The sequence below is a fragment of the Papilio polytes genome, unplaced genomic scaffold (genome assembly GCF_000836215.1).
Source record: "Papilio polytes unplaced genomic scaffold, Ppol_1.0 DF821288.1, whole genome shotgun sequence".
NCBI classification, from domain to species: domain Eukaryota; kingdom Metazoa; phylum Arthropoda; class Insecta; order Lepidoptera; family Papilionidae; genus Papilio; species Papilio polytes.
This window is the reverse complement of record NW_013527916.1, coordinates 768,800-792,017: the sequence shown is the minus strand read 5'-3', so window position 1 is coordinate 792,017 and position 23,218 is coordinate 768,800. Positions and strand designations below refer to the sequence as shown.

At 32.2% G+C, this 23,218-nt stretch overlaps 3 protein-coding genes across 3 annotated transcripts; 2 read left to right on the top strand and 1 right to left on the bottom strand.

Moving 5' to 3' along the window:
* The first annotated feature begins 1,037 nt into the window (after positions 1 to 1,037).
* LOC106109498 lies at positions 1,038 to 3,788 on the top strand. The gene is made up of 6 exons (XM_013291018.1): positions 1,038 to 1,136; positions 1,236 to 1,423; positions 1,810 to 1,986; positions 2,190 to 2,216; positions 2,706 to 2,857; positions 3,638 to 3,788. Exons 1-6 carry the CDS (start codon positions 1,073 to 1,075, stop codon positions 3,774 to 3,776), a joined length of 747 nt encoding a protein of 248 aa, XP_013146472.1. The 5' UTR covers positions 1,038 to 1,072; the 3' UTR covers positions 3,777 to 3,788.
* A 2,549-nt stretch (positions 3,789 to 6,337) lies between these two features.
* Positions 6,338 to 9,637, bottom strand: LOC106109491 (syntaxin-6). The gene is made up of 6 exons (XM_013291010.1): positions 9,603 to 9,637; positions 9,049 to 9,218; positions 8,301 to 8,395; positions 7,833 to 8,146; positions 7,265 to 7,359; positions 6,338 to 6,710 (listed from the first exon to the last, which is right to left on the bottom strand). Exons 1-6 carry the CDS (start codon positions 9,635 to 9,637, stop codon positions 6,634 to 6,636), a joined length of 786 nt encoding a protein of 261 aa, XP_013146464.1. The 3' UTR covers positions 6,338 to 6,633.
* Positions 9,638 to 11,352: 1,715 nt separating this feature from the next.
* LOC106109511 (exosome component 10) lies at positions 11,353 to 23,212 on the top strand. Its single transcript, XM_013291035.1, has 14 exons — positions 11,353 to 11,510; positions 12,932 to 13,113; positions 13,484 to 13,679; positions 14,413 to 14,543; positions 14,978 to 15,192; positions 16,574 to 16,692; positions 17,418 to 17,581; positions 18,015 to 18,198; positions 18,659 to 18,813; positions 19,565 to 19,703; positions 20,310 to 20,407; positions 20,947 to 21,016; positions 21,330 to 21,407; positions 22,280 to 23,212. Exons 1-14 carry the CDS (start codon positions 11,448 to 11,450, stop codon positions 22,655 to 22,657), a joined length of 2,172 nt encoding a protein of 723 aa, XP_013146489.1. The 5' UTR covers positions 11,353 to 11,447; the 3' UTR covers positions 22,658 to 23,212.
* Positions 23,213 to 23,218: the final 6 nt, after the last annotated feature.

The following is a 23,218-nucleotide window of genomic DNA, read 5'->3' as shown; positions in this document are numbered from 1 at the left end:
AGCGGCAGCTGCCATAAAGTACAGCTTACAAATCATATTTCCTTGATTAAAAATTTTAAAAAGTTGCTTTCCAGCTTTAGTGTCAGTGAAATGTCGGAATATTTCGATATTTTTCACATACAAAAATACATTCAGCATATTTAAAAATTTTCGTATTACATTATTTAAAATTCGTATAATTTTTGTTTAAACTAGTTATCAAATTGTGCAAATTATAACAATACCTTTTACAAAACCCTTCTTTCCATTCCAATGAAAAGGCATCTTTGAAAATTTTTTCAATGGATCGCTTCGAATGAGACCCAATGAAGACAAAGGTGGTCTACGAACCAAAGAACTAAGAGAAATGTTCAACTACGTTTTAACAAGCGTTCCTTTAGACTTTGCTTGCACTACCTTCGCAGATTGCAATTAGTTACTTTACAAATCCCAACACTCCAAACTAGGGAGAGACACTAGTGGTTTGTTGAATCATCAATACTTACTCTCGGTAAAGCAATTCGTCAAACACAACACCTGTTTACATTAAAAATTCTCATTAACGAGTTAGGAAACTAACAAAGTAGTGTAAGACTGTTTGACATTTCAAGAAGTTCTGAGAAAATCGTATAACGATATAACGATTAGTGTTGTGTGTGATGTGATGTTATGAAAATACAAGTGCTTGTAAACAATACGTGTGAATTTTAATCTCAAAAAAACACAGACGAATTGAGTACCTCCTTATTTTGGAAAGTCGGTCAAAAATTAAAAAGAACCGATATGCAATGTTAGCTTATTGTTGGCACTGTTTAAGATTTTTTTAACATACGATGTCTCTCGATCAGCGTGTTACTAAGAGGCTGATGATACGCTAAGATATTTTCATAATATTAGGTAAACTAGCAAGCGGCCAACTGAATCCGCCAAAATGAAGAAGCGACCGCTGTCTATAGACATCCGAAGTTGCAGATACGTTGCTTGCTCTCAATCGACGGATAGGACGACGCACACAAAGAGTATATTACCTCTTGCAATGCGTTTCCTACACCGTCAAATTCACTTTTCATTCTCGTCCTTTTTTTATAAGATAATGCTGGTGGGAGAAAAAGACTTTAATTTGACCTCCGGAATGAACACTCATCAGACGAAACGCGGAATTGCTCCCACTTCACGATCCTCTGTATGGATCGTACCAAACTTATGGTGTACAAGTGTGGTATGAATAGGAAAAGTTATGTGTTTTACTTTATTAGGGATCAACGTAACATCGAATCGTGGATATTTGATGCAAAGTTCACCAGCGATTATGTTACTAAAGCAAACAGTGCCAGACGTAGTCGCCGAGGTGCCAATGCGGGGTATCCCTGTTGATTTCGAAAACGACAAATTTGTTCTACACGACGAGTGCGCTATGATCGGATGGCATTTCTTCAACAAAGGGGTTGAGTATTTTAATATCTAAAAAATAGGAATCACTATTCGGCATTTGTTATCACTTTATGCTTGAGCTTGGAAATTACTTGCTATTCGGCATCCATTTTGTATTTCGTCATCGTATCAAGCGAAAAACTGCTGTTCTTTCGATAGAAAACAAATGACAGCGATTTTATTACGATTCTCGCCATGTGGCAAAATTGCGTTGGACTCAAACATCTGGTGAGCCCAGCTCACTTGTGTTTGTATAGTTTTTTTTACTTCTATTCCTGATCTTTCATATTTTTAGAAATCTTTTGAAGCTTTCGTTTGTTTTTTATAGTTAGTCGTATACAGGATGATAATATCTACACCTAAATATTGTATATTTTAATAAAGTTTTGTTTGTTTCAGGATGTTATATATCAAAAGAAGAAATTTCTACTACAAAGGAATATGCGAGTGCAATTTCTAAATATTGCTAAGAAACGTTTATGGTGCGACCCGTTGTCAGTGCGATTTCACGCAGCACTTGTAAATCTTGGTTTCATAGGTTATTCTGATGAAAGCACTTCGATATGTATTAGGGATGTAAGAATGCTTTTTCTCATGTTTGTTCTTATTTACTTCGTTTTTCTTATTACGATAATGTTAAAAAAATCAGTCACAGTGGTAACACCGAAGATTAAATAACAGATAGATAATTAGGCTTGCTTTTTGCTAAGTAAAAAAACTAACAACGTAATGAAATATGTCGTCTATTGATTTATTTTAATGAAATAATAAACTTTCAGGCAGAAAGAACCGCCCAACCATGTCACGTAAGTTCACCTAACTTTTTATAAATTTAAATTCTGTAACTGGCTGTTGCTCGCCACTTCATCCGCGTGAAATTAAAAGAAATGGCAAAAAACAGCCTATATATTCACGGGTAAATTACCTTTCTATCGGTGAAAGAAATTTTGAATTCGGCCGGGTAATTTTTAAGTTATTTCCATACACACAAATCTTTCTTCTTTATAATATTGGTATAGAAATACATACATATATGTTGTTTTAGTTAATTTAGATTTTAGATTCAATTAAGTTCAATCGAGTTACCTTTCGAATTGATAGTCAATTTTCTACAATATTAAGGCTACTTGCATATGGCGCGAAACCAAACAGAACCGAAGCGAACTTTTGGTATGAGATGTGAATTCTTGCGAGCAATTTAGCGTCTATGCTCGATATCGAATCTAATATGAAGCGAACGCTGTTCCATTTTCTCTTTTTTTTAATGTCTTGTGTTGCTTTCTTTTTTTTATTAGGGTATGTATGGATCGCCGCTGATCTGCCATGGCTCTGTGGTTGGAATGATGATGGCCCCGGATGCTCAGTGGTCGAACTGCACGGGTTTTAGCAACCTCATTCATATATTCAAGAGTAAATCCCTTATCTCTTACATGCAGTGCGTCCAAAGGTGAAAAGAAGTTTCTTTATTATTTACTACTAGCTGTTGCTCGCATCTTTGGCCGCGTGAAAATTACAAATCTTTCCTCTTTATAATATTAGTATAGATAAATATTTTTCATTATGTTAAAAGGTTAGAGTGGTATGGGCATGTTATGAGAAGGGATGAATCGCATGTGACAAGAAGGATATTAGTTATGAATGTGGAGGGGTACATCGGTAGAGGTAGACCTAGAAAGAGATGGATGGATTGCGTGAAAGGTGACATGATCAAGAAGGGAGTGATGACTGAGATGACGGATGATAAAATGCTTTGGAGGACGAAAACCCGGTGCGCCGACCCTACGGGAGTAGGATAAGGCAGGGGAGATGATGATGATGACTTAAAATTTTTCATGTAACCTTTAAAATAAGCTTGCACGTTGTGCCTTAGCCTACTTACAGTAGTCCAATGGCGGGATTCCTATTTACTACCGCATCTGTACTATTAATCAATAGACTACATCGTAACACAGTGATTGCTAAAGCTTAATTTAAACAAGAACTCTTTGGATACACATATATTTTTTGGTATTTACTTTATATTAGCTGTCGCCCGCGACTCCGTTCGCGTGGAATAAAAACAAACAAAAGTGAGTAGCCTATGTATTCTTCCAGACTATCCTACATCTATACCAAATTTCAACGAAATCCATTGAGCCGTTATGGCTACAAACTCTAACAAACATCCATCCATTTAAACTTTCGCATTTATGTTAAGTATGATTTCATTCCAATGTCATGTTTTCAGCCTTTTCGTTCCTGAATTCATCATGGATTGGGAGACAATGAAGAAATCCTTCTACCAAGAAGTCAAAGACGAGTATGATTATGTTACAGGATTATACGACGGACTATTAGAAAACTCTGGCAGCTCAGAAGAACAGTGAAAAGATAAAAAAATCGCATAGCTTCAATACATTGGAAATAAAACAATTTTATTGATTATCTCTTTTAATTATTGACTAGTGCATTATTATACAAAATAAATATTTTCAGAAGAGTTCAAAACAATTTACATCAAACATGAAACAAAAGTATATTTATATAATTCTTAAAATATAGTCTTTAAGTAGAATTTCCATTGCGTATTCGTACAAAACATATTACTATCATTTTTTTCGAGGTCACAATAACTATTTTAACTATTTTTTATATTTCGATTTTCGAACCTAGCCACGGTTGCTTCGCCGTCAACGGGTGAACCTAGATGGTGCATAGACTAGGTAAATCCCAAAGCTGCACACTACACCAAGGATTCATATCATTGCCCATCACTTCTCAGAGTTTCAATACATATAAGCTATATTTTAATAACTATATTTGCTCAACACTTGCTAAATATTTCTACATTTGACAATAAACAACTAACATCCTAAGGGCGCAATTTTACTAGTCGGTAACTCGTTACATAAGCGAAGATTCCCCGCATACGGGATAACGACTAATGAATATGGTCGATGTAAAACGAGCGGGGACTCAGCTGCTCAATTGAGACATAAGAAAAATCTAGGAATATCGTCCAACGTACGCAGACGTTTAAGACTAAAGAAAACGGCTCTTTCATGCGGGGGCTATCGCATGCGTTAATATGAAATATCTCGAACGACAATAACAAACGAGTCATCAACTAATAAAACTGCACCATAATATTAATTTACCTTTTGGATCCCTCTGTATATGAAACATTTTGCATTCAATGTCACCAATTTATCCGTAAAATGGAGAACTTCAAACTACAGCTGTCAATTTTTATCCAGTTTTGATATATTTTACATACTACCTTTCGACTGCGATCTGACAAAAGTTGATAGCCTATGTGTTCTTCCAGACTATCCTCTACATCCTTGCCAAACTTTATCGAGATCAATTCAGCTTGTTAAGCTACAAACTCTAACAAACCATCCATCTATTCAAACTTTCGTAATTTCAGTAAGATTAAATTGGCAGCACTAAAATTTGGTTCTCGTAACACAGATCACGTATAAATTAGTAGCACTATAATTAAAAATCTAGTGCAGAAACGCCCTTCCAAAAACAGGTTATCTCAATTGTTCTAAACGATTCAAAGGTTTAATTTTATATCAACTCTCGATATAGTAAATGGAATTCTTCAGTCTGCCATCTTGTAAGCAAACTTACGCAATGACACAAGATGGCGGACTAATTAAATGGAAAAATGGCCGCAGTTCATAGCAACTATCGGATTGTTATATTTACGGGCGCACACCTTTGACTAAACTATCTCAGAACTGTTGTGCGATTATCGATTGTTTCGCTGCAAATTCAACTGTTTAGTTGTACAACTAAAAATCGAGTAGTGTACCTTCATATAAGCTCATAGGAGTCAAAACATGACTGAACAGTTGTGCTATAGTTTAGTCAAAGGTGTCCACACGCTCTTATGCAAGTTAGTATTCGCTGTCGTATATTCTATGCATTATATCGTTGACCTAAATATATATGACTCTAGCGATTTATATATTATAACTGTTCTAATCTTATACAATATGTTTATTAAAGTAAATTATATGTCAACGTTTTTGGCCACATTAAGATACCTTACAAAAATACATATTTCTTTTGTAAGTCTAATTTTCTATAGTATTTTCGACGTTTTTTTTAGTATTTTTTTGCTCCTTTAGCTGTATAAGACAATCTAGTATTACTGAATCCACAAGTAGCACAATGTTAAGGCATCTTGTGACGGATCACTTATAACAATTAGAAAAAAAGATAAAATATAAATTTTCAACTGTACTCTAAGATAAGACAGACTTGAAGATATTTACAATATTACAAACATTGATAATATCCAATGGCTACAAAAACTATTAAATACCAACCGTGTCTTATCTAACTTAAAGGAACTAGCTTCATTTCCTACTTTAACAGTTAAACTTTACATAATAAATAATTCCAATAAAAATAATATAAAAAATAGCGGCAACTTAATTAAAATGATTTCCCTAAATTAAAGCTCAAATACATAACAAATATGGAAAAGTATAAAATCCATTCGATTCTAGATTACCGTGAATTCCCAGTACAGTAACAGTAAATTCTAAATTCTGTTTAAAGAAAATGTTTCGGCAATGAAAACTCACGATCACGAACGAAAAAGGCACTGACGTTAACATTTTTCAAAGTACAGCCTCCTCTAGCGTCTATCACAAATCATTTCTTTTAATATTATCTTCAAACATTACTCATAAAGCTAAAAACATTTAAATTTTTGAACAACCTAGATCTGGAATGGCTTAGTAACAATTTTTAGCAGTCCATTGGAGAAAAACACCGTCTATTGAGCACAAGAAGTTAATTTCAAGGAAAAATATATAAAGAAAGAAGTTAAGGACCTGTCCCACTGGCTGATAGACGCTCAGATAGCTTAAAAATGACGTCACGTCAGAAGAGAACAAAATTCGATATTTTAATCGCATATTTTACATGTTGGATTGTTATCAGACTATAATTTGGTGGGACAGGACCTTAACAATTAAAACAAACAAATTTAAATAAGACAATGTAGGATATAAGGTTTTTTCCTAAGAATGTTTTCGAGATAGAAAATTATACGGTACACAAATACATTACAAAAAAGAAGGCGATATTCAAACCAGTTACAATAAAATAAATTATACTCTCATGATACATAAAACTTACCTAATAATCTACAATCAAAATGGATACAATACAAAAGGGCAAGATAATATACTGTTTGGAGTAATGCTAGATAGAAGTTACTTATAGAATAATAAACAGTAATAAAATAAGAAGCAGAAGTCCAATTAAAACCAGAATCACCAGCCATTGACGTCGATCTGAAATACATAAAATTAATCATTATTAAATTTGTTAGATTAAGTATAGTAGCAACGATCAAATCTTACTAATATTATAAATGCGAACGTTTAGATGGATGGATGGATGTTTGTTAGCGTTTGTAGCCTAAACGGCTGACTGGACCTCTATGGAATTTGGCACAGGTTTAGAGCATAGTCTGGAAGACCACATAGGGTACTTTTTATCCCGGGAATAGTTACGGTTCCCGTGGAATTAATTAATTTAGTTTTTTAATGTTTACTCGATCATTCTGCGACGGTTCAACGTATCTTATTGAAATTTGGCACAGATATAAAACAAAGTCTGGAGTATACATGGGATAAGCTTCATCCCCGAGGTGTCCGGTTCCAGAGGGATACGTAGCTTTTTATAATTTATATAGTTTGTATGTTTTCTAATACCACGCGTACGAAGTCGCGGGCAACAGCTCATCATAGTATAATATTATAAATGCGAAGTTACTTGGTGATTAGCCTCATTTGCTGACTACTGAACTATATTAATATGTTGTAAAGTAAAATTAAGTACTTACCATTATTCATTTGAATAACTCTTGCAACTTTCTTTACAGTAGAATCTAATCTGGAGCCGGAATTTTCGAGTACCGTATTCATGTCGTCCAACATACTAAAAAATAATAGAACACAATTTAATAAAACATAAATATTTATCTATACGAAAATACTAACTTTCGCCGGCGACTTCGTCCGCGTGGGATTACAAAAAAGTGATTAGCTTATATGTACTTCCAGACTATACTCTATATCTATACCTATTTTTATTGAAATCCGTTCAGCCATTTAGGCTACAAACTCTCAAACATCCATCCATCTAAACTTTCGCATTTATAATATTAGTATTATATTCACCTGGAAACTATGGATTTTGCAATCAGTCTATACTAATATTATAAAGAGGAAAACTTTGATTGTTTAGTTGTAATGATTATGCTCAAAAACTACTAGACCGATTTTAAAAATTCTTTCAACCGTTAAAAAGGTAATTTATCTGAAACATAGGCTATATATTTAATTGTTTTCTTTTAATTTCATGAGGACAAAGTCTCGGGCAAAAGCTAGTAAAGAAAAAAGATAACTTACACAGCTTGTTCGTCCAGTTCATTACCAATTTGCTTTGAAACTGTCTTCAGATTAGCGGCAGAATTACTGATAACATTCAACTGATTATCTTGATTCATTAACATCTCCTCTTGCAGAGACATTATATCACTTTCGTACATATCAAATGGCGGCGGACTGTCAGTCTGATTCGCTAACCTCGAGTATCTGGAACTCTGAGGCGTTGTTGCCCAGAAATTACCAAAATGTATTGGGCTCTCCTCACCCAGTAGAGGCTCTCGTGCTGTCCCATCAATATCATTCTTTCTGTTTGAAGTCATCTTGCCTTTCATAATCTGGAATATTACAAAACAGTGTAAAACATTGATCTAAAGCAACACAATACTTTATAACACAGTCTCTAATTACTCCATTGCTAGCTAGTTAATAAACACCATTAATGTAGAGTTAACAAAAAAGTTAAAATGTACAAATTATTATAGTTCTTACCTTTACTTCTTTTTTTGTAGCCTCAATAAATGCCCTTCGTTCACAAATCTCCTTGTTATCAATCTTAAATTTTGATGAGTTTTTTTCTACTATACTTATAATTAATATTTAAGGAATTTATTAAATAATAAAACATATTAAAGTATATGGGTGTTATATGTTAAAAAAATCATTAAACATTTTAGTTGCCTGCAATTAAAACATTTAAATATAAAGAAATATTATATTAAGATGGAACCATAATTTTGTATTGTCATAACTTTATAAAAAATATATAGATCCCAATTTGTGCATATGTTACTGCTATAAGGGTGTTTAATCATTTACCAATTAAGATAAAAGAGTTGAATGGTAAAGTTTTCAAATTAAATCTAAAAAACTGGTTGCTAAATAAAGCTTTCTACTCTATTCACAATTTCTTTAACTCTAGGCATTAAAACTAAGGTGTAACCCTTGACCATGGATGTTATAATTAAGATTGAGCTTGTTAAAAATGTCAAAGTTAAAATGTGATATGGTATGAGGTGCTTTATGTTGTTATTCCCAAATGTTTGTTCCGCTGCATTTGTACTCATTATATTGCGCTCCCAAAGGGGTACTTATTGTTTTTTCTTTGTATAAATATTTGTATAAATTAATTACAATAAATAAATAAATAAATTTTAAAATATGATACAAATTTAACATATAATCAGAAAATATAATCATGTATGGCACAGTGTTTGTTGAAAATATTTGAAAAGGATATTAATTGTGTCTTCTAAGTCCTCCAAATCCCACTCAATACTACGTAGTGCATTCTTCAGCTCTGTTGAGGTCCACTCAACTTCCGGGCTATTGGGCACTGGAGGTGATTTTGACAACTCTTGCCAGCGTAAATAAAGGCCCCTTGTTTTGTTTAGTGCCTTGAACACCTCACTGTTTAACCAATATTTATTGATAATTTGTAACTTTATTAATATGTGACCTATTTTTTGTGGTTTTATGTGACTATATTAAAACTACCAAAAAATTACATTTATTTTATACTTAAATTAAATAACTGACAATAGTTAAAAGTTACTGTTGCTAGTTTCAGTTACAGTTAATATTTGAGATACTTCAGTGTTTTACATCAATAAAATTTACATTTCCCAATTTGGGGTAATTTCATATGCACTGGTATACATTTTCGTCACGCACACTAATGGCATTTCTTATATAGATTTTACGTCAAACTTGTATTTAACTCATCATATAGGTCATATGTATATGGTTACATCCATCTACTGCGCATCTAGACAACTAAAATTTTGCACTTACTCCTTGACGACGTAAAATGGGTCTTCTAAAGTCATTTCAAATAGAAGAACCGAGAAAATAAGAGCAGTTGCATGTGATGGTTAAAAAAACACAATAAGCGAAAATATAATCATTAATACATAAAATATTACACGTATCCTGTCCGGCCCTGGACTAGACATATAATATCGATGGCGTTAAACATACCCCGAATGAATTCGCTCGATACACTATTCTCCATCCTTTGCTAACTCATATAACATTTTGCTACTGCAGCTGCGTACTTCCAGTTTCACATCGCGCAGACGCAAGACCGAACACTTTATAGATAATACAGGTACTAAATCACATCGTCATCGAGCTCCAGCAAACGGCACCGTGAGTATTTTTTTTGGATTTTTGCCGTTTTTGCAATAATTTCTTTTATTTCGACAGGCCCACAGGTTTAAATAAAATGTCATGCATGTCTTAAGCCGATCCACCAAAGATTAAAACCTCTTTAAGCCATAGACCATCCTTTGTTCGGAAACCTGTTGATTGCAATAATATTTTTCTTTCTTTTGTGCTAAATACTTTCAGTATTTAGTGTTCTAGTACCCTGAAATCTAAAATAAAATGTATATTTTTAAAATAAGATATTACAGAACAATTTTATAAAATATTTCTAATCATATATTTGTTACAATATTGTTCTTGAAAAAAAGTGTACTTTTCCCCAAATGTATTTATTTCTAACAATTATTGTCTTCGAGAGAGCTCAAGAATTGGCTATAAAATTCGTATAAAATCTGTTTGAACCTTATCTGAAATCACCAAAAAAATCTTAAACGTATTTGTGTTATTCATATTTATATTCAAGATAGTGCTCCATATTGATGTAGAGCTTTATTAAGCCCGTTACCTGATTGGTGTAGGTGTAGAACATGGCGTCTCGATAATCGATAATCGTGTCTCGCCATATTGGAAACTCTATTGGAGGCTTTCCGATACTAGATGATTTAGTATGGCGGTAGTGTGTTTGTATAATTGGACAGTGGATTTTAGCAATCGATTTAATGGTATTACAAAAAAATACAATGTCAATAATGTATAAAGTAAGCCTTCCTAAATGTTGTTAGTAATTATTAAATTATAGATGGTGACTTGCTAAAACCACGAAGATATATTTTTAGCGAGTAAAAGTATTTCTATGTCCATTGTACCATCGATTGTTCCAATGGTTCGATTGTCCAATAGAATATCGCGAGTAATACTGAAAGTAACTATTTGTATAAACTCGCGTTAATATATGAAAGATCGATAAAGTAAGAAAAGAATGTATTTTTTCGACAAGTGACAACCGATTTTCTCTCTCTTTATAATTTTTTTGTCCTCTCTCTTGTGTGTGTGTTATCCTTTTGACCTCCTGATATGACATGATGCCCATTTTCTCTTTTACTATCGGTCGTTTCTGTTAAAAAACATGTAAACTATTACTAATCATGGAAAATGATAATCCGTGAGGGCGCTAGTGTGTTATCACAATTTAGTTTCAGTTATGCCTACCGGATCAAATATCTCGCCAGTCTATACGTTAGCGATGTGTCAATGTCAGTGTTGTCATCTAGTTTGCGTTCATAATGATGGTTAAATTTTTCAGAGTATCGATAGGAAGGAGTCGGCATAGACAAAAAAGTATCGATTAAATGTCTCCGATTATCTCCGAAATTTTATCGAATCGGTCATCCCTACTGCGGTAACCATAGACTATGACTTTTGCACGACAAGTTAATGTCAGTCTTTGACACGATGTTAATGTCATTGTTGATTGAATTGATCGGAATGTGAATAGAACATTATAATGAAACGTGGGTGAAAAAGTGAAACATGGATTTAAAACTAAATCCCGCTAGTCCTGAGTTTATCTCAGATCTTAAAAACGTAACGCTGGTATGTGATTAATAAAATTCTCCCCAAAACCATTATGATATGTGCATGTGTTCAAATCATTTTAGGTTTAGCATTCTTTACAATTTTGAGATAATCGTTATTAATATTTTATACTCTGGTGTTGAGGATTACGCTTAAATAACAACTACTGTGCCTACTGTGATAATGAGAATACACTGTGTTTACAATCACTGCCTACCTTGGCTAGGTTAACATTGTCACCATTAAATATTATAACTCCCATTTAGACGTTTTATTCAGATAGTAAGACTTGTATTACCTGGATTTATCATGTTCATCTGTGTGGTACCTTTTTGGTCTAAGTCGCACAAGGCTGCAACTATATTAATATAAATATCTCTTTAAGTAATACATAATTATAAATGCTTACATTAATTTTGAAGGCTACATTTGTGTAGTAATAACCAACCTTTTTTTTGTAATTTTCAAATGTCTCTAATTCGGAATATTGGATTCATTGCTGCACACTTAATGTTATATGTAGGTGTTGTTAGGTATTAAGGGATGCAGAAAGAGGGCTGACGTTTTGAATGTACAACTAACAACCACACTTAGAATTAAAATGTTTTTAAACCACAAATATTTTGAACAATAAACTTTTAATTTATTTTTAGTAAAAGTTAATCAAACTGTGTAATTGATGTCGGATATTAATTTATATAATCACATAATTACAATAACATTGTAATAATTTATTGAAATACAATAACAACATTAAGGCGCAGAACAATAAATTATTCTATAATCACTTTGTTGTTGTCTGTTCTTGTTAATAATAAAAAAGATAAGTGAAAGTGTGCATTAATTTTAGCATTAATTATTTTGTTTACTTTCTTACAAGAGATCTTTATAAACTGATTTTACTTTACAATTCAATAGTATCGGGTAGTTCGCTAAAAGTGGTTGTGCGACAACTGAAATAAATGAAACATGGTTCATTGGGAGGCGTAAATATGGTTGTAATATGTGATATTTACAAAATCCTAAACATTTACTAAATAGTTATTGCAAAAAGGAAATTAAACATTCTTTTTGATGCAACAAGCATTTTCTGCCATTTTTTAATCTATTTATTTTAAAATTACAAGGTTTAGTTTAAATACATCATCATCATCTCCCCTGCCTTATCGTACTCCGTCGTTTTGTCGACCAAATAACTCTATTGTCCGTCATCTTAGTCATCACTTCTTACTTTAGTATAAATACATGGCTCGATAAACAAGTTTAACATTTTTAAGAAAATAATTTCATTTATGTTTATTATCAGAGATATAATGTTGGACAAGTATCATAGTTGAATATTAATTAGTCTTCAAAAACATGGCAATAGTTCATCCCTATTTGTATGCAGGATTAGTTATGTGAATTTTTTATAAACATTGTATATGTATTTGTTATAGGATGGCTATCTACTTATCAAACAAATAGTGAAATCATCAAAGCTGTTCACAGCTGGTGGAAAATTCGATCCACTAAACAAAAATCCTGCGTTTAAGGCACTTACTTCAGACTTAAGTGGATATGTTACCACACAAATAAAAGAAATTATAGCAGCGGAGATACCTAAAGTAGATACTGAACAGTAAGTAAATTTTTTGACATGTTAATTTTGCGCTATATTCAATTTATTGATATTTAAAAAAGCTTATTAATATTATAATAGCTTAGATAGATGGATGGATGTTTGAGTTTGTAGCTTAAATGGCTGATGAAATTTGGCATAGATTTAGAGGACAGTCTGGAAGAACACATAGGCTATTCACTTTTGTTTATTTTTCAATTTTACGAGGATGGAGTCGCGGGCGAAGCATAGTATATTATACATTAAGCCACAAATTAAACAGTTTCATTGTAATTTAATTTATTGTTATAATATAAAATTATTTAAAACCTTAAAATATGTATATAGTGATTGTAAGATCTATCTATGATAAATAGTTATATTTTCACAGAGGAGGAGAGTCAAGTTATGAAGATCAATTAGCTCTATCGAGTAATAATATTTTGGAGAGATTTAACAGTAACTTTGAGTCGTTGTGCAATATGGCAGTGTTAAAATCTGCAAGAAAAGATCAGAACATTCCGCCACCCGAAGACCCCTTGAGCGAGCAAGTGGAGAGTGCACCATTACTTCCAAATGTGGATTCGGTATGTTGTATAAAATTTAATGTAAAATCCATTATTTTCATACCAACATCTAAGTTAACAAACAGACATCAAATACCAATCATGCTAATTATTTTACAAGTTTTAATGTAATGGGACTTTATAGTTAAGAGTTTATATTGTAATGCAATATAGTTTGAAATACTTTATTGTTATAAATAATAAATAAGTTTTAAATACTTGAGACATCACACACACACGCATCAGCTAACTGGCTGCTAGTGTGTCACCCAAAATAATAATAATAACATATATGTGCATACTAATAATGTCTTCTATATCTATCTATACATATAATAATATCGGAGTGTCTGTAATATCTAAGGAAGAATTCCAGATTTCTCGAAGATGGTGTATTTGCATTGCTGATAAAGAAAATCGCATTTTTTTTGTCTGTCTGTCTGACTGTCCTCAAGCCGCGTTAATTCCGGGTAATCTCCGAAAGGGTTGGTCGATTTCGACCAGACTTTTATTGTCGGGTAGCTGACATGGACGGGGATATTATAGGCTCCTTTTTTTTAAACTCCGCAATGTCAAAATGGCAACGGGACAGCTATCTCTTTAACGGGTGGACATATTTGGATGGGACTTTGACTGGAAGGTGGCTGGTAAAAAATATATGCAAGCGAGAATGTTATAGACGACCATTTTTTTTTAATTCGACATTCATTCTAAGGTAATATTATATATGCTGTGATTATAATTATTGTCGTAGATACCGATCGTCCCAATTCAACCAGGGTTTATGAGTCCTAATATTTGGCTCCCAATAATACGTGAAAAACCGAACAGTCTTGTAGATCTAAAATTTGTGCCGATTTATAATGGACATGGGACAGCTATTGAGTGAGTATTTCAGTATCTAATTAGTTATTTAACAACCAATCCTTATAATTGATTCTAAAATGATTTTGATACTTTGCACAAGCATGTCATCACACATGTGTACTTCGGAGTAAATTGGTAGTACAATAAAAGAAAAGAGTGTGAGCAGTCAATAATATTTTCAATCCGTAACTATATTCTGGTTGTTTTAATTTACACTGGAGAGCCATTCTTTAACAAGTTGGGTATACATCTGTACTCTGAATGATTAAGTTTTGTTGTATGAAATTTGTTTGAACTGAAGGTGCGGTTAAAACCAAATTAGTTTTATATATGAAGTTATTTATTAAATATAAATAAAATCATATTTTGACTACTAGTCTTTATAAAGTTTATTATCTACATGACAGACTTTAACAAAACAAAAATTCAATTAATTACGTTTTTTTTTTAAGATATGAGCATCCATATAAATTTGAATTAGATATGTATGATGCGACTCCATGGACTGACCCCGCACGTGAGCCGATAACATTTCCCGCTCCGTTGAAGAACACAAATTTTAGATTTGTTAACACATTGGGAAAACTTGAAGCACTTGTGCGTCATTTACGTGAAGTCGATGAATTCGCAGTTGATGTTGAACATCATAGCCACAGGTCCTATACAGGTAATTACGTTCTAATAATTTCCATAATCATACTATTATAAATGCGAAAGTTTAGATGGATAGATGTTTTTTAGAGTTTATAGCCTAAATGATTGAACAAATTTCAATGAAATTGGCATAGATGCAAAGGATAGTCTGGAAGAACACATAGGCTACTTGCATTTGTTTTTTTTAATTCCGCGCGGACGGAGTCGCAAGCGAAAGCTTATTTCATGCTAGTTATTACTTGCAGCGCTAACAGCCTAATGGTTAAGATTTGGTGAAAGAGGTAATGGGATCAGTCCCAATGTTATTTTAATGAAAACAATGTCTTATAAATGTTATGGTTAATTGTAATTAACTAATAGTAAGTCAAATAAGGGATTGATTAATCTATTGTTTTTCCAGTTTCTACTTCTAATTGTAAAAGGAAACTACAGCACTTACTTTACTAAATTTAACTGACAACTGTATACTTATTGATTTGTGAGAAATTAGATTTTACCTGTAAATATATAAAAGTGTTTATTCCTTTAGGTTAATTGCTTGGCTGAAATCTTTTTTTATTATAAATAATTTATTGCTGGTGCTGACATTTAAAAAGTATTTACTTTTTTGTACTGTGTTGCCATTGCATTGCATTTTGAATATGTACCAAACTTGCGACAGAAATGTTATTATTTCCTACCAACCATTTTTGTGTTAAAAACCATGAAAACTTAATGAAAACCTTTTAATAGGTAGACAAGTTTTGTTAATCGACTTCATATGAATTTTATCAATTCTGTTTATGGACTTATGCTTCTTTGTCTTAAACATTATACTCTTCTCTTGAAGGGATATATACTTGGAAAAAACTGATTAGTACAGAATAACATCAGTTATCTGCTTGTGATCTTGTTTACTTCTATAACAACAAGAAGTAAAACGCATTATCTATAAATAAATTAATGGTTCAATATAACAGTATTTACTGCATACTGGAGTTTATTTTTAAAAAGAATGTTGGTGATTGTATTTATAATGTGTCCTGCCTTTGCAATCTTACTTCTTACTTTTATTATAAATGCGAAAGTTTGCAATGCATTCTAATTGTAAAGCATCCTGAGCATAGCAAATTATTTTTATTAATAGAATTTTGTTGACTATTATTTTTGTATATTACAATAGGATATGAACCATACTCTTAACCATTAGGCTTTTGGCGCAGCGTACAAAAAAACTTATTTGCTATTGTAAGAAAGTTAACAATTATAATCTAGTATTTTTGTACTAATACATATCTGGAATGGATCTATAACTGAATAGATGATAAAAATTTAAATTTAATATTGGTTACTATCAACTTTTATATTTGTTATTGTACTGCGAATACATATATGAAGATGTTTGATTATTTCAGGTTTAACATGCCTGATTCAAATCACTACGTACATGGGTGATTACGTCATCGACGCTATTATGCTGTGGCCGTACTTATACAAGCTAAACTATTCATTTACTGATCCCAAAAAGCTTAAGGTAATTATTTATTCTATTGATAGTTATAGTTAAATTTATTTTACTTATGCTATGTTACTGTTTCTATTTACATTATTTCCTATTGATTCATTAGTGTTCGGCTCAAATTCAAAGGAGTTAAACTCTAGTTAGTTTTTCGTTACGTCTAGACCAGTGGTTCTCAACCGATGTGCCGCGGCTCTTTTGTGTGCCTCCAAATTTCAAAAGTGTGCCGCCAAATTTTGCATATTTTTGTCAAATTATTTATACAGTGTGTCGTAGTAAGTAAATTATTTTTATCTTTTCCTTTGTGTGCCGCCGAATTTTGAAATCGCTAAATTTGTGCCGCAACAAAAAAAAGGTTGAGAATCACTGGTCTAGACATTTGACAGCTGTCAGTTAGGGATGTGACGTATATGAATGATTTAGTGTTGCGACGCTACTATGGTATGGTACTGAAAAACTGGTTCTGGTAAAATTATCGAACCAAAAAAACATTAACGATTGGTTAAAAGTAGATGGGAAAATCTATTTTATTTATCTAATAAATTTTATTTTAATTGGTTATAATCTATAACAATTACTTACATATTTTTCGTGTTTTTAAAGCCAGTGTCTTACATAACTATGCCAAATAGTTTGATATAAGACGTATGAATTGATGTTAAAAATAGTTTTACAAGTTAGTTATCTAAGCATTTTTTTAATTTCTCTGTTTAATTTTTTATTTTCATATGTGTTTGTAGATTCTGCATGGCGCAGGTATGGATGTTTTGTGGTTGCAGAGGGACTTCGGTGTATACATTGTTGGCTTATTTGACACCTACCAAGCTGCGAAAGTTCTAGAACATAAAAGCAGGTCCTTAAAAGCACTGTTGCAGCACTACTGCGATTTGACTGTCAACAAGAAGTAAGTTAATGAAGATTTATATTTACACGTACAATACTAAATCAAAATAAAACAAAAATAAATATGTTATTTATTTTTTCGATTGAATGGGGTAAATAAATTAAAAAAAATTAAAGGGACAAAGCTACAAAGTCTGTTGAAGCCAATGGCAAAAACCTTTAAACATTTGAATTTAAACATTTTCAAATGAAAGATATACGAATTTTATTTATAATTTGATGCGGGTAGTACGGGAACAGCTAGACTTACTAATATTATAAATGCGAAAATTTAAATAAATGGATGTTAGAGTAAGTAGCCTAAAGCTTAACGGATCGCCTTAAAAATTCATATAAATAGGAAGAATAAGGTTGCTTTTGTTTTTTTTAATTCCAGGCAAACGGAGTCGCGGTAACCAGTTATATGCAAATGTTAATTTATTCTAATGTTTTAGATATCAATGTGCTGATTGGCGTGTGAGACCGCTGTCGTACGCTATGCTGAAATACGCGAGAACTGATACTCATTATTTACTATACATCTGGAAACGGATGAAGAATGAGCTGTTGGAAAAGGGCAAAGGGGAGAAGACCCACTTGCTGGAAGTCTTCGCTGCGAGTAAAGAAACCTGCTTGGCGGTGAGTTTCAACTTAACAGCATTGAAAATAATAATAATTCTTCAAAATCCAGCTGAAATCTGAAACGAATCTTAACTAGTCTGTTCACTTTGTTTAATTAAATCTATGCAAATGTAAAAAAGCGTAAACATACTACTTTATGGAGTAGGCAGCAATCATAGTATAAATTTGAATAATTCTTTCTTTAATAAAATCTAAAATCTAAAATCCTTACACTTACGCTTACGATACGCTTTTGGCTATATATTTTCACGCTATTAGGGGGTTAATAAATTGGAAAAACCTTCATATGGGAAAGAGACCATAAACTACTAGCTGCCAACATTAAGTTAATATATTATGGTAATGGAAAATTACATAACGATCCGTTAAGTAATTTAGCATTTTTTTACTAAAACTATTAATCTACGTAACTAAACTTTTGCATTTATAATGTAAGTATGATGGTTGTAATTTTCAGACGTACAAAAAGCGTGTGGTGACTAACAAGAGTCATGTGATGTTGTACCATCGGTGCAACAAAGGTTATGATTTTAAACCATACAACTTCGCTGTACTCAAAAAGCTGTACAAATGGCGTGATGAATACGCCAAAGAACTGGATGAAAGTCCTGCGTAAGTATAACCGTCATTTCAGTATATGTGTTTTTTATAAAAGCTTCAGCCCGAGTCTCCGTCCAATAGGAATTAAAAAAAAAAAATTGCCTATGTTCTTCCAAATTTCATCAAAATCTATGCAATCATTTAGGCTACTTCAAGCAAACAAAAGCAAGTATCGTAGGTTTTCTTTCAGATTTCCGGAGACTAATTAAAATACAAGCCTTGTAAAACAATTAATGTATAAAGTATTTGATAAATTATATCTGAAAAATATTGAGTTTTTGCATAATAAAATAAATAAGACCATGTTTTTGTCTGTGACAAACTTCTAGATCCGTTCAGTTTACGAAATATCTTCTATGAAGAAATGTAGAGCCCGCTTTAACATTTTAGCACTATAGTGGCAACTCCCCCCTTGTTATACCACGACCACACAGAAGACAGAAGTGAAGTGAAGGACCAATTCCGTGTACAGTCTGATGAGTGTGCTGGAGGCCCAACTTTAATCTTTCCTGTTGTACCCCTCTTATAGGGAAAGGATTTAATGGAAAAGTGGATTTGACGGTGGAAGAGACGCATAGGAAGGGAAAATATCCTCTTTATGTGCGTCTCCTCCGTTGGTTTAGGGTAGGCAATCTATCTACAATTGCGGATGTCTATCTGCAGCGGCTTCGCCATTTCGGCGGATTATTACTTGCTCGTTTCCCACCTTATTGTTTAAAAAATAATATGGATGGCATACATTTATGGTATTTTTTTTTATTAGATATTTGTTGCCAAATATGATGATGCTGGCACTGGCGGATGAACTCCCCAATGACATGAAAAAGATGCGTGAAATATGCGCTTCAGCTAAGAAACCGCTGCTGCGGAATCTTGCTAAAGTTCTTGACATCATAAACGACGTAAGTGAATTTATAATACTACTATTTATAGTAGTTCTAGCTTCCACCCGCGACTTCGTTCGCGAGGTATTAATAAAAATAAATGGCCTATGTGTTGTTCTAGAGTATCCTCTATGTCTATGCCAAATATCATCGAGATCCGTTCAGCCGTTTAGGATACAAACTCTAACAAACATCCATCCATCCATTAGTATGACTACTGTTATTTTCCTTGCAGTTTAACTAGTAAATATCTAGGTATACTAATATAATAAAGCGTAAAACACTTTGTTATATAAGATATCAGCAATCACAGTAATTTTTTGGTTATTTAATATAAAACTTTATACTAGACGCTTTGGGTTATATATTTTCACGCTATTAAACATAGGGGGTAAATAAATTGATAAAATCGTTATGCGAGAAAGGGACAAAAGTTATAAACCAATTCAAGAAGCAAGATTTCTGAAAATTGTTAGCGAATATCAAAAGCCTTCGTCATTTGATTAAAAGTTTGAAAAAAAAATTGTAATTTGTATTACATTTTTTTTTTTAATTTTAACGGATATTTACGGAAATAGCTATGTTTTTATACATGTTTCAGTGTATATAATTAATGTTTTTCAGTGCCTGAACAATTTATCACCGCGTATCCTGCCATATGGTTGGAGGACTTTCAGACAATTTACAAGCCACATGCTTGATATACCGAATACTAGCGAAAGGTATAGTAAAATTTACTATTTAGTAGTTCGTTAAATGCGTTAAAAATGACTATAATTCGGCTTTTTTCATTAACACAAATAGGATAATAAAATTAAGAATCCTAATTTCGTAAATTCAATACTTTATTTTTGTTAGACTCCTTTTACTAGCTTTTGTGACTTCGTCTGTATGAAATAATTATAAAGAGGATAGATTTGTATTTTTGTATGTATTTGATTCACGCAAAAACCTACTTGGCCGATTAAAATTCCGGCCTTAAAAATTCTTTCACCATTAGAATTGTAATTTATCTGTAACATGGGCAATACTATAACAGGAGAACCTCGATAACTTAAAAACCCCTATAACTTCAAAAAATAATATGTTCCCTTCCATCAGAGCCCAAAACCTCTACAAAATAGACCCTTGATAACTCAAAACCTCTATAAATTAAAATATTTTGTGTTTCCCTTGAACTTAACGAAATTCTACTGTATTTTTTTAATTTCACGCGAGCGAAGTCGCGAGCAACAGTTAGTTATTTATGTATTTTTTGCAGTTATGAGACAGAAGATCTTGTTCCGGAAGAAGCGGGGATTCCAATCGAATTAAATGCGAGCAATACCAAAGTAAGTGACATAAAACTAGAAGAATAAAATGTTTGTAAACATTCATTAAATATATATTTTTTACAAAATCAAACTACATACTCAAGTATCTTTAAATTTCATACAAATTCTATTTTAAAATCATCCCCTTTTTTTAATATGTACTGCTGAAATGTTTCTTAAATTATGTTTTAGTGTGAATTATATCCCATTTATTTGTTATATTTGGCCTAAATTATAGATTTATTTATCTCTAACTCTCTTTATTTCCCTTTGTTATATATTTATTTATTATCTTTACAAAAACCAGTATTAATTTTGAGTTTTTTTTTAGACATCTAATCCCACAGGAAGAAGCGAGTATCGATTCTGTTCACCTTACCTCAGATATCTGAAGTGTATGAAAGTCGAGGTAAATAATCAGAAACTACAATAGCATCGCTTGAGACTAACAAAAATAGTTTTAAAAACCATCCACGCCTTTTACTAACATAATTACAGTAGCTTTATAGAATTTAACTTTGTTTATATATCACAATTACCTAAATAATACTTAATTACTATATAAAAGTGTTTGTTTGTTGATCTGGGTGCTGGTTGAAGTCTGTAGTCGCTTATATTTAGGGTTATCTAATGCGTTTTACCATCATATTAGTTTGTATAATTATTTTTAGCCATTTAGTAATCTGGGAATGTATTGGTAAGTGTGCTTTGGGTGGAGGTTAAATAAATAACACATTAATTTGCAATTTTCCAACCGTTGCGAGTTTGGAATTAGCCTGAAACATTATTTTATTGCACGATTAGTGTTTGTAAAAAGCCCATGATTCTTTAAAGGAAAAGAAATTAAGTGTCCAGGTCTCAAATCTACAGTTTCTACAGTTTATTGCTTGTAAATAATATTTACTAGAATATACAACAGTGGAAAGTTATGGTTTAAAGTATGTAATTAGAATATATTGAAATAATTCAAATAATCGATAGAAATATGTAAATAAGCAGTATAGGACAGAGTAGATAATTTTTTTATCAAATATTAACTCGTAAATATGACGTTTATTGGTTTGATTCGTTTGTTTACACCTTTCCTATCCTATTGTTTGTGCGGTTAGCGTTCTATACACTAATGTAATACCTTGTTTTGTGTAATCAATTAAATATATTGGTTGTAAATAAGTTATTTCAGGTTTAAAAGGAATTTTGACTCCAATTTCTTCAAAATTCGACAAATTCCAGTGACAATTGTTAAGTTTTAAAATTATTTGAAAATCATAATTTTTACAGCAGGATTTAAAGAAAGACGAAGAGATGGCCGAAGTTGCGGCGAGTTCGACCACTGAGACCGATCTCGAGGAATTCACTCCTATCTTTAAGGATAAAGAGACACGCGAGAAAGAGGCCGAAGAGAGGGCCCAAGAGAATCCTGAAATAGATGAAGATGCTGGTGAAGGCACTTCAGATGGGTTTACTCTAGTCACACGTCGTAAACGAAATGCTCGTGGCAAAAGAGTTGAATTTACTCCCGAAGTGAGACTCGAAACAAGACCAGCCCCGTCATCTTCAGGACAGGCCTACTATCAATACTCCAACCAAAACTACAACAGCTTCTACACCCTTAGGGACAAGTCAAATACAAAACCACTGTCTAAAAAACGTAAGTAAATTCCGTTGATTCATAGGCAGTATTGCTTCGTATAATCGATATAAATTTTATCCGATCTTTTTCGATTATAAATGTAGCCCATTTGTCTCACGTAGAACTTCAATGTAATCAATATGAATTATCCATACAATTAAAATTATAAATGTATCCAATCTCATGTCTCACGTAGAACTTCAATTATAATAATAAATGTAATCGATGTGAATTTTGACGAATCAATTCAATGTAATAACAATTATAAATGTAGTCGATTTGATTCATGTAGAACTTCAATATAATAATAAATGTAAACCATATGAACTATCCATACAATTAAAATTATAAATGTATCCAAACTGATGTCTCACGTAGAACTTCAATTATAATAATATATGTAATCGATGTGAATTTTGGCGAATCATTTCAATGTAATAGCAATTATGAATGTAGTCGATTTGATTCATGTAGAACTTCAATATAATAATAAATATAAACCATAGGAATTATCCATTCAATTAAAATTATAAATGTATCCAATCCCATGTCTTATGTAGAACTTCAATTATAATAATATATGTAAT